At 40.2% G+C, this 12528-nt stretch overlaps 2 protein-coding genes across 3 annotated transcripts in view; one reads left to right on the forward strand and one right to left on the reverse strand.

The window, feature by feature from the left end:
• The window catches only part of ASPH (aspartate beta-hydroxylase), a 118222-nt gene extending 117320 nt beyond the window's left edge, over positions 1-902 (forward strand). For both annotated transcript variants that reach the window (XM_075141786.1, XM_075141785.1), the window contains one exon: positions 602-902. In XM_075141786.1, coding sequence (XP_074997887.1) covers positions 602-752 — 151 coding nt within the window. In that variant the 3' untranslated portion in view covers positions 753-902. The remainder of the gene's footprint in view (positions 1-601) is intronic.
• A 4017-nt stretch (positions 903-4919) lies between these two features.
• Positions 4920-12528, reverse strand: part of CLVS1 (clavesin 1) — a 106488-nt gene continuing 98879 nt past the window's right edge. The window contains exon 6 of the mRNA XM_075141789.1: positions 4920-6180. Within this exon, the coding sequence (XP_074997890.1) occupies positions 6093-6180 (88 nt within the window). The 3' untranslated portion in view covers positions 4920-6092. The remainder of the gene's footprint in view (positions 6181-12528) is intronic.

Below are 12528 nucleotides of genomic sequence, written 5' to 3' on the forward strand. Positions count from 1 at the left end.
CCTCTGAAGAAGAATCTTTAGACTCTGTGCTTTGAATAGATTTATGGGACAAGACTGTTAACATCTCTGAAATTTTAAGCATGATCAGGGCTAATTCTGTTGTTCTGATTTTTAGAAAAAGCAGATTGATTTAATGTAATTTATTTTCAAACCATATTGCTGGTCATTTATTCAGTTTCCATTACTCATTATGTATGTATCTGATTAGAAAAGGAGAGAAGTTTATTACTATACCAGCATTATACCTGTAAGCCTGATGAATGCTCCCTGCTTATGGGACTCAACTCATTAAAAGTACATAACAAATATTGCAAATGTCTGAATGTGTATGTGGACACACGTGGGCATAACTATGCAGAGTGAGAGGAAACAATCCCTCAGCAATATGAAGGTCCATTAGACTGATCTTTCTGTAGTTTATTTCAGTTAAAACTCTGATATTCCAATCTCTTTATATTAGGTACTGAAATCTTGACTGTGCAATATATACTGTTTAAATAATTCTCCTACGTAAAAGAGCATCTTCAGAGCTGGTATATAGCTTGCCTGCTCCACGGCACTTCAAATATTACCCTAAAGCATGTTCTTTTTTGTGTTGCAGAACCTGGGAAGAAGGGAAAGTTCTTATTTTTGATGACTCTTTCGAACATGAAGTATGGCAGGATGCTGAAAATTATCGCCTGATATTCATTGTGGATGTGTGGCACCCTGAGTTAACAGCACAGCAGAGACGCACCCTTCCTGCTATTTAAGGGGTTCCTTCTGATGTCTGGAGCAGAGGAGCTTTAATCCCTTCGGAGTATGCAAATAGGAGTAATTTATCCAGCATACGAAGAAGTATTGTAAGGGTTAGAAAAGATAAGGACAACATTCTGCAATCACAGAGGACTTGATTTAAAAAAAGGAAAAAAAGAAGGAGGGGGAAAAAAAAAAAGCCATGTCTTGTTTCATACTGATACAGCACTGATATGTATTGTTTTTCTGGCTGCAAGTCTGAAAATACAAATCTTGTCAGCCAAAGAGCAATAGGTCTGGATTTTCAAACTGAGGAATGTGCAGATGTTTTTGCCGTACCTATATTATGTGTACAAAACCATGGCACCTGCCTGGCCATGTTCAGGCACAAGATTTGTGATTCCATATCTGGGAAATACTTCTAGACTTTTATCTGAGAAGCAACATATCAGATATTTACAAACATATGCACACAACCAACTTTGAAAATCAGTATGCAGTTGTGATGTTAGCTGCTTTAGGCATAGAACATGTCCCTTTGTTATCAACTGTAGATAATGTCTGAATGGGTTATGTGTGGTTTGTATTTTTTTTCTACCTGAGTAACTGTATTTTTCTAGCATAATTATGAACAAATCTTCTTTAATCAACCACTATTTTTTAATAAAACAATATATATATAAGTGCATCTCTAGCTATCAGCAGAAGGAAAACACTATACATTAACAGATTTCATTTTTGCCAAGTGTGGCCTTCTCTTGCCTTCCTGGAAATGCAAACAGAAACTTGCGTAATCAGCTGCTTAGTGAAGCTTTGTTCTTCTAAAACAAAATAGTTTTCTTAGTTAGCAGGCAACCTGCAGTTTGATAATGTGATTTTGGAAGATATTGAGCAAATGTGACATCTGTAGGCTCAGATCTTAAAGAGCTTGACAGCTCTTAGGATTATGTGGTGAACTGCTGTTTCTCCTATCGTTACAAAAGCTTGTGTTGTGATATCCATTTGCTACCCAGCGAGAGTCTGGGGCACCTCCTTCCAGGGGCTCCTTCTCGGCTGCCTTTGGGTGGTCATTCGGCAGAAAAAAATGTATGAAGAATTTCTTGTGCTTGGGGCAGAAGGACAAGGCCTAACTTGGTTCCCTGCCAGAACGCAGAGCAGACAAAGAGCTTCAGGTTATTAACTTGTATTAACTTCTGCTGTCAGCATCCTACAGAGTGCTAGAATGTTCCTTTAATTGACCTAATGGTGTTTTCCTTGTCTTGAAGTGTACGACATAATGCTGAAGTAGTCTTATCCCCGTACTGTTTACAGTATGCTCTGTATTTGCCGTACGGAATTTACTATATGGTAAAAAGGCCTACTTTCAAGAAAGAAAACTGGTTGGATGTTTAAGCAGTTCCCTGTTCCTTTGGGCCTGTACTGTTTAATGGGAGATGGAGGGTGCAGGGCCCTCCACTGTTAACTTCTAAGAACACTAACAGGAAAGAGAGACCTGAGGTGCCCTGGTGATGTTTGGGGCTGGCTGTTACCTACTCGCCTGCAAAACCACCTGGCTGTGGATAGGTGTCCTAGGATGCTCAGGGCTTGTCAAGAGCAGTGGCATCCTTACCGAGGGTTGTGAGAGACAAACACTAAGCAAGGAGCCATTACTTAGTGCCCACAGCTTTGGCTTTGTTGTCCAAAAGACACTGAAGAGTCATGTTGTTTGTTTAACGTTCAGTGGTTTTGTACTGCAGAGACCACGTCGTGGTACCTAAGTATCGTGACCAGATTGCCATGTTTGCTGAAGCAGAACACAGATAAGAGCCTTGCATTCCCATAAACTGAATGCTTTTCAGATTTTGTATTTTACTAGGTAATTAAATCTTGTAATGCCATGTAACATGTGGTGATTGCACCATAAATTAGTGTAACCAGTTTCTGGAGGTGTGCACTTTAATTTCCTTTTTGACTATTAAACTGATAAACCCTCTCTGATCAAGAATCAGTTTTAGACAGCTATGATAATTAGGCTTTAATGTGTTGTTTGTATCAGAAATAACACTGAGACTATACACAATATACAACAAAGTAACAGCTTTCAGTTAATCATCATGAAAGCTGAAAAGGTTTATAAGTTTCACGCTTAAGAAAATATAAAAATACTTTTGGAGAGCTTTAGGAGAATTGTGCAAAACTGGAAATAAGGTACTCGTTATTGCGGGGGGTCATAGTAAAAAAGTTTTTTAAATCTCCTGATAGTTGTTTAGTCCGAGGCTGTATTTTGTATCTCTGTAAAGTGATCAAGCAGTACAAATTATAACTATTTTGTAATTCTGTAAAATAAAGACGTAGTTTGTAAAGAAGAAATCAAGGACTGTTGAAACTAAAATTTGTGGTTTAGGAATGTTTTTATTAATGTTGCATTTTAGTTTCTATAGCTCAGAGTAAATACTAAAGGAGTGGTAAAAACTTTGGAGCCTTATTTGTAAAAATCCATGCCGTCCTTCAGATTGTTTCACTGTTCCTTTGAAGGCTCATACTTTATCTTTTCTGGTTGCGATTGGCAAATAGATAAAATTGGCAAATAGATTAAAGTAATCCACCCACGATGTGTGTGTGCCGGAGTAACGCTGTTTGTTAAATTATGTAGTGACATATTGGCCATTTAAAATCATAAGTGCCTTGAACATGACAAGGTGTATTATGAACAGCTCCTGCAACACCGAAGGGAATCTACTCTGTGCCTGTCTCTCAAGGAGCTGAGAGCATATCTTTTTTGTCAGGTACGGTTACTGGATTAGCAATATACATGGGGGGGATATATATATAGCAAACTACAGAAATTATGCAGTGAATAAGTGGTATATTATTTTAGGTATTCCTGTTTGCCAACCGGTATTTCATTTTGGAAAAGTTTTTCAACATCGGAAATGTCAATCGAGGAAGTGAATGGAAATGTTTTTAAAATGGAGAACCATTGCAATTTAAATTTTTTTTTTCTTTAGATTTATTTACAGAGGAAAATGACAGAGAAGGGTGATACAGTCTCCTCTTTGTAAGGCAGGAGATGTCATGATGTTAGGAGGTCGATTCCTTCCTGCCTGTAGTTACCTTGCTTGCAAGCACAGAGTCTGTATAAGATCCTACAGTTAAATACAGGCATCATACGGATATATACAAGGCATCGTATGTATTTATTCATGTCATAGCTAAAGAAAGTAAATAATTCTAATCTTCTGCAAGGTTTAATCCTGAAGGACTAGATTTCAGTGATACTTGCACTGCTTGGGCAGAACAAGTCCCACTTGCATGAACAGTGATTGTAACAGGTCATCGCAAAGGCTCAATGACAGTGGAAGTAAGTGTATTAACAAAGAAAAATTGTAAACCAAAGTATTTCTTCATTAATGCTGCAGTTAATAGGCAATGTCTGTCTTTTTTTTTTTTTTTGTCCAGTTGGTTTTTTACTTTCTGCTTTAAGCAAGTTCTCTGTGACAAATCCAAATGCCTGTGAGTCTTCGTGAGCCCAGGGAAGGGAAGGGAAAGGAGCTGTGTCCTGTTTCCAGGAGTTGACATCCTAGTTTTCTGTAGCAGGTGTAATGCCAGGGGAGGGGGAATGGAAGAAATCCCAAAGATAAATGAGCTCAGTCATCTTATTTGTTTAATGTTCCTGCAAGCTTCTGCTTCTTTTTCTAATTCCTGTGTTGCCTTGCTGGGACCATCCACGCCTTAAAGACTCGCTCTCTATCGTGGAGGCCAGGCTTTGTATCAATGACATGCTGCTGCAGAAGAAGGTTAGTCTGAATGAGGCTATTCTGTACGAACACTAGCGGGTAAATGCCAGGTGTGTTGATAGGATCTGGCAGGATGTCCCTTCTGCCCTGTGCGGGCATAAAATGTTGTTGTAGGTAAAGGCAGTATTTTGTTACTCCATCTGTTAGGGTTGACCGTGTCCAGTTGAACTATATCTCCACTTCAGTGTATCACTTATGAATTCAGTGGGTGTTCCAGAGGCACATTAAAAACTCTTGTGCCCATTATCATCTCATTTTATATATATGGTTTACACTGCTACCTTTGATATGTTGTTGCCAACTGCTTGTTCCAGTACATTGTCAATGTATGGCAATTTAATTGAAGACTAAAGGTGTGTACAGTGGTTGTAACCGTTTTAGGAAATAAAGTCACTGCACATGCAATTTGATAACGATTTTTCTTTTATTTCTTTAATCTGCTTTCCATTTCAATGAAGGGATGGGACTGTCTTTGCTGCTAGAGCAAATAGAGAAATAACAAACTGATCTTTGGCATTTCAGTTCTTCTATTCTTCCACATTTCCTTCTAGCAGAAGCTTGTACTGAATAATTAATTCTAAGTTTTCCTTTTTCATTTTAACCATGGCCTGCATCTGCAATCAGCATACCCTTCTGGCTACACCTTTCACTGACTGCAGGAGGGAAGGGGGTAAATGGCTCTGCAGAGCTTTCATTTGCCGTTGTGACCTAAATGAAACAATCTGGATTGAACCATTAATCACCGGTGAATGTGTCCAGTGGGTCTCCCTAGCACCCCCCCTTCACACGCACACTCACACACACACACACACACACATCTAATAGGCTCCCGAGTTGCCTGTGGAAAAACACATCGTTAAAATTAAATAATTGCATTTCAAATTGTGTGCGTCTGCTGCCCACACAGCTCATTCCACTTAGCTGACAGTTTTATAAGGGCTTCAAAAGTTAAGAATAATTTTTGCTAGATACTGAAATAAGTTGACCCCCTGTAAGCAGCATGGATGAGGCAGTCACAAAGTGTCATGTTGAATGGCATTATGCTGGCACTGATTTATTTTTTTTTTTAGTTTTCTTAATGCAAAATTCTTCTGTAAAACTTGAGCAATAGATGCTGCTATTTCTGCCCTCCGAGCCAGACTAAACTGCTAATTACAGTGCGAAGTTTAAATTTGAGATGCATTTCTCTAAAACACATTTAACCTTTGCTTCTATAAAACTGAGCATCCCTGCTGGAGGCTTCAGGAAAACTTCTACTGACACACCCTGGTTTCTTTAAACAGAGAATGCAGTCCCATCATTTCCAGTATTTTAATGTCATAAGTTAAAAAAAAAAAAAAGAAAGAAATTCTTTGTATATGGACAGACTCCTGCGTCAATAGAAATTTCTCAGTTTTTGTTCAGCGTCGGCCGCGCGGACAGATGGCTGGTGACAGTTGTTACTTGGTCAAGAAACATGAAGGACTTGTTCTCAAGCGAAACACGTGTGTGCGTGTGTTTGTGTGTGTGTTGTGTGCCCTGTGGGTTTCTGGTACGGTGGAAGTCTGTTAATGTATCTCTGCGTGTTGGGCGTGTGGGAGCTCAGTCCAGAGCCAGCAGCGGTTGGGTGTTCTCGCTTTCCCCCTGGTCTTCGTGCTTCAGCGTGCCGGCTTCCACCACAGACTGGGACCTGAAAGCAAGAAGAGACGCATGCTAGTGAAGGCTGCAGAAGCACTCACCTTCCTGGAGTCCTTTGCTTCACTTTATGATTTTTGCTGTTCTCCATTTTCATCTTTATGGCTTTTTAATTCTTTTCTGTGGAATGCAAAAGGAATTGGAGAAGCATTCCTTTGAATATGAACAGGGACGTGACTTATTGCATATCTCAAATGCTTTCAAAATAGTGCTTAGCTACTATCCATAATGCTGAACGTACTCACCAACTTAAAGGCCTGGTCCTGAGAAACCACGAGGTCTGTTGGTGCTTAATGTCTTCCTAGGCAAAACTGCTTGTGCAACTGCTTACTGGAAAGCAAAGTCATTTGTACAAGTGCTTGCAGGAGTGAGTCTCAGCTCATGCTTGCTACAAATCTCGAGAAAGACAAGTAGATAAATCGCATTTTACTGATGTAGGGGCTTAAGGGGCAGAACTTCCACAAGTTACTGAAGATCAGTGAAGAAGCCAGAATTAATATGACTACAAGGGAGCTTCTGGTGTGCCCAGTCCCGCAATTTATCTTTATCTCCTTGTCTACAACCTTGAAGGAGAACTTTATTCAGGGCTAGTCCATTTTAAATTAATTTCTGTCTTCAAGGTGGGAAGTATAGTTTATCCTTTGCTCCTAATGGACAAAAAAACCCCACACCACATAAAAAACAAGTAAACACTACAGAAAGTGGAGCATCATGATTTCTTGCAGTGACAAAAGCTGAATGGGCTTAAACTAGTGGGAAAATTCAAGACTATTTCATTTTCTGAGGTCTGTGTGCTCCAGTGTTTGCTGACTGAGCTATGGAAGGATGAACTGATGAGTTTATTGTTAGAGAGATTTGTTACCCTCCATTTTCTCTGGTTTGGACTAGGAGTTGAATCCCAGTTTGGAGTGGGCAATGAATTTTTAGAGCAAAATCACTCTGTGAATCGCACACTTTTAAAACAGGAACTTTTTCAAAGATAGGGGTAGAATCATCCAGCCCAGGCATTTGCATAGTGCGTAGTATCGTTTTAAAGAGCCAGTTTTCTCATGGATAGCTTTTAGAATTAGGGGTAGCCCTCATTCCCTGCAGGACGTATTTGTAGTTCCCAGTTGTTAATTATGGTAACCTCAGTTTAAGCCTTAGCTATTTCATGAGATATCACCTCTCTTTTGATAAGAATCATTAATAAATTGCATTGTTTGGTACTGCAGCACTTGATCAGGACTGAATACCATGACTGTGAATAACTTTTATCATTATTCTTCTTATTCTTATGCTCAGAGCTTTCATTACAGCATAATAAAAATTTTTCATTAAAAAAAAAATCTCCAAAGAGAGATAACAAAACCTGGATGTTCAATGGGAAGATCTTTATGCCAAAATTTTCAAAGAAAATATGTTTGCCCAAACATTTTCACTGTGTATTTTTTACAGTAATGTGACATGCATAATGTTTATGACTGCATTTTAATATAGAAAAGCAGCTGATTCAGGAGATTATGCAAAATGGCAATTTACATATTTGTAGTATATGGCAGCAAAAACTAATCATGTGGCTTTGAAACTGATACAGTTGATACAGAATGGATTCAAATCACATTATATTCTTTTCTGGACTACTAGATTAAATTTTTATTAAATAGTACCCAACTAATACTTGTGACCAATGTTTTCTTTTCTGTCTGACCCACAGCCCTAAAATGAATATAAAATGTTGAAGATCCATTGCAGCATTTGCCAGCACACAGCAGAAAGTTTCTGCTCTAAGTCAAATGCGAAAAATCTCACAATTTTGCCTTTTGTGCTTTTTGTGATCACTGCTGATTATCTCTGCTCTCATCTTATTACAGAAAAAGATTTCTCGCATCTGTAACAGCAAGATACCAGTTTCTCCCCCATACTGCTGCTCAGATGCACGCCAGGTTGGGAGCAACGTAATCCCAAACTCTGTATGCAGGTCCCACGCTGCTCACCTTCACACGGAGCCAAAATAGCCGGAGCATCGAGTAAATGCATTGCAGCCCACCTGACCTCCAAATTCAAGATGCCAGATGACTCAAGTGCTATGCCCAGCCCTCCTGAATAACATGAAGAGGGATCCAACTGAGATTTTAGTATCTGCCAAGCCCTGCAGCAACAGTAATCTCTCTCTCTTTTCCTTTTCTGCTAGAAGCTGCTTAGCCCCCTATCCTAAAACAAGCAGTTCAGACATCTATCTGAAGGGCACAGTAATGATTTGAAAAATCATCACTATTTTCTACGACACCACAGTAAAGGCCTTGCTGTCGTGTTTGGATTTCCATTTTCCAAATGCATCAGTTTTTCATTTGCTGAAAAATGTTTCCAGTTTTTTTTAACTTAAATTTTATGTAGGACAAAAAGAAAATTACTCAATTCTCCACAAAATTCTAAAATACTTTTTTCATATTCTTCATTTGTGGTAAATATTAAAAATGTAGGTGCTCAGAAAAGCATTTTGGCAATATATATCAATGCAGGTCACAGTCTAATGTAATAACTCAGTGTGAGAGATATGTTTTGCTGGCCTAGAACATCCTGGAATATGTATTCTATAGCTATACTTTATTTAATGACAGAAAAAAGATGATTTGCAATAGGCCACCATTGCAGAAAGCTCTTTCAACTGACAAGTAACTATATTTTGCAGCTGTAGAAATTAATATAAGACAAATACTGTTTGAAAAAATGCACCTATCTGTTGGTTTCATCTTGGTTTTGTGTATCTAACACATATTCGGTTCAAGGAAAGCAGTCGTATTCTAGGTATGTGCAAGTCTACACAATATTTAGGGGTTTTTGTATGCTGATTCTAGTATTGAACCAAGACTAAGACTAGTTTCTGTTTTAAAAGTACTGCTACCTGTTTTAATTGCATTAACATTTTCTTCACCATCACGTTTCAAATTTTCAGGTAGAATCTGACCATGGTTCTTGAAAGGTGTTTGAGTATCTAACTCCACCTTAATCTCCTATTGAAAAATAAATTGCAGTCAGGCACCAAAGTACCTTTGGCCTGACTAGTCCCTTTAATTTGCAACCATCTTTGCATTAAAAACACCAAAACACCCTCTTGCACAGTAGATTAAGCCATTTTGATGTAAAATGATAAATGAGCAGTACAGAACTTTCCTTGTTTGGCAAGCTCCGTTTAAGCTTTTGTCTTGTAAATGCTGTGGATGCTGTTCTGTCAGTACCCCATGGCAAGCAGAAGTTCATGGCACCAGACAAAAGCATTTTTATTTTGCTGCCTTTCCATATCAATGTATGTTAAAAACCTGATGGGGTGGAGTAGTGAACATGAAGCCAGACTCTTCTCAGTGATACCCAGTGACAGGAGAAGGGGCGATGGGCACAAATTGAAATACAGGAACTTCCATTTTAACATAAGAACAAATGTTTTTACTGTGGGAATGGACGAACACTGGAATAAGTTGCCCAGAGAAGTTGTGAAGTCTTCACCCTTAGAGATATTCAAAATCCAGCTGGACACAGTCTTGGGCAACCTGCTCTAGCTGACCCTGCTCTGAGCAGGGGTTTGGGTAGAAGATCTCCAGAGGTCCCTTCCTCAACCTTTTTGTGATTCTGTGCCCACAGAAATACCAGCTTCTCTGAACCATCCCAATTCACATTTCTCTATCCTGACAGGGCAATGATTTTCTTTCCAAGCTCATTATGCCTTTGGGGTGTCAACTTTGACAGTGTGGATGGCATTCAGCTGCTAAACATAGATACCTACTGCCATTTAAGGCACCTTAGGATATCTGAGACAACCTTCCATGGCTGACTGTTATGACCCAGGGTTTATAGAAGACTTATAGAAAACTCATGTCCTTCTGGCCTAACAGATGGAGGCCAAGAGGACATCACAGTGCCTAAAATCATACAAGATGCCTATACTTAGGCAGCAGAGCCTCACCTGTGCTGCTGTTTCTGCACGATGAATGCAACTAATTTGTAATGTTCAGGACATGTCCAAGTCATTTTGACCTGGGCCAGATATGAACTAATCATCTAAGCAGGAAATAGGAATCGCATTGGCCTTCTCCTCATATCATTACATTTTAGTCACTTGTGTTGTGATTCATCTCACCATCAGACATCTATGGTCACTCTGTGCTATAAACTGCAGAGAGAAATAGATGTTCCCAGGGTGCAATTCATCTGACCTGTTCTAAACATATGGTCATATCATATGATTCATGGGTTACCTACATTCCGATCCCTGTTCTGATGAGTTCTCATCTGTTAACACCAAGGGGAACAAGTTCCATGATTTACGAGGCAATGTTTCCTACATATCATAGCCACGACTGTGTCATGCTATATTACCTTCAATACTCATCCTAAATATGGCACATATCCTGCATATGCTGCAACTTTGGAATTATAAATGAGTATATCTGAATTCAAAACCTTTTGGCTTTCCTCCTTTCTCAGCTAAAAATTCTCAGTAACCGGTTTGGAAGATGCTTGGGTGTGTGGTATCTAGCTGAGTTAAATTTTAACACAAGTATCACACAGATAAGGTCAGTATAGGGCCCCGAGCTGGCAGACCCTGTGCCTGTCTTTTTTTAACGTGATACATGCAGGAGACTTAGCTCCTGTAGAAGTACAAGGTGATCACCATGGGCTGGGAGCTAAGTCTGAAGTAATTAACAGACAAGTCATTGCCCATAGACTTTCCTAGCCTAGGTTCCCAGGCTAGGTAACTTTGCTTAGGAAAGCAAAATGAAAATGGAAATAGAAATGAATTCTCAGGCTCACTTTTGAAGCGAAAGAGTGAGAGCGTGCTCCATTTAAAGTGTCAATCAAACCCCCGTGGTTGTTTTACTCTTCAGCAAGAATATTTGGAAGTCTGGAAAATCAACACTATCCAGCTGTTTCTCCAGCAGGGCAGCCATAAATTTCAAATGACAGCACTACATAGGTATGTAAATCAATTTCTAAGAGAGCAGATGGCTTTATGTGTGTGTGGTCATTTTAATGCAACTATCTCAAATTCAGTCAAAAACCCTGTAAGACGACTGGATGCAGGCCTTCTAGCTGCACTGGTTTCAGAAGGCTCTTATCAGAGTACAGCCAGAGCGAATCAGCTCACAGGAGTTGACGTCTGTTGGGTATCAGTTTTGTTTCCCATAAAAAATAAAATACCAAAATCCTGCACTGAACCAACAGTAACTGCCAGCGTATCATGGCATGCTTGCCTTAAAAGACATCATCCAGTTCTCTGATCCCTCGTTTTATGCTTTTCATCACAGCACTGCTGATGTGCTGCAGCCCTCAGGAGCGAGGACATACTACGTTTGTGCTGGGCTTCCTTTGGAGGGTTTTGTGGACGAAGGAGGAGGATGGCATGTTTTTTTCTCCAAGTGTAGGAGGCTTCAAGCTCTCAGAGTGACACACTGCAGCCAATCAATCAGATCGCATCGTGCGACTCTATTCATCTACCTTTCACCTCCCATCTGCTCATTTCCCTCTAATTCCTTTCCCATTTCACCAGCACCTCAGGGCTGTTCATCTCCCAATTATTCGTTCCCTTTACAGAACATAATAAGCAGAGAAAACATTTTTTTAAAATCACACCCGTGAATTTTTGTATTGACAAGGTCTGAAGGGCAATTTCTTTCTCTGCCTTCCCCTCTCCCCATCAGACTGCAGAGGAGGATGCAGCACCCCAGAGCGTGCTCTGCAACACACCTCAAGAGTATGAAAACCAAGGATTTATTCCCCGGTATTACAGAAACAATGCAGATATGCAGGTGTGAAGTAATTGTGGTAAAAAAATACTCTTTTAGTATTTAAAGCACTTGAAAATGAATTGCAGGGGCAAGGCATCTTGAAAGACATGTATGCTCCCGCAGGTGGTGCAGGCAGATGCAGGCAAGCTCTGCTCAGCGGTGCACAACTCCGGCGCGGAAGCCATGAAGTGTGGCTCTCTGCCCAGGCTAATAAGCCCTGCTGAAATCTCTTGCTAATGCAACTCTGCAGGTTCTGCACTTGCGCTGGCTCACGGCTCTGCATTAGGAGAGCTCTGCATTATATCCCCCTCCCGCCCGGAGGGGCAGCTTTGATACACCAACTGCAGCATTTCAAAAGAGATGAAGCACATCCGTGTCTAGGGGCACAGCTGAGCTGGTTAAGCGATCCACCAAGGTGGTGAGTCCGGGGGCAAAGCAGCATGAAAACTCTGGCTTAACCTTACTGCCAGCCCAGTGCTTAGCCCACAGGACACCGGTGACAAGCTGCTGCGCTTCCCAAACAGGAGCTGGATTTGTGGCCACCCTGGCAGCAGTGACCATCTTTCTCCCTGATGTTTAGC

The sequence above is a fragment of the Calonectris borealis genome, chromosome 2, assembly GCF_964195595.1.
Source record: "Calonectris borealis chromosome 2, bCalBor7.hap1.2, whole genome shotgun sequence".
Taxonomy (NCBI): Eukaryota; Metazoa; Chordata; class Aves; order Procellariiformes; family Procellariidae; genus Calonectris; species Calonectris borealis.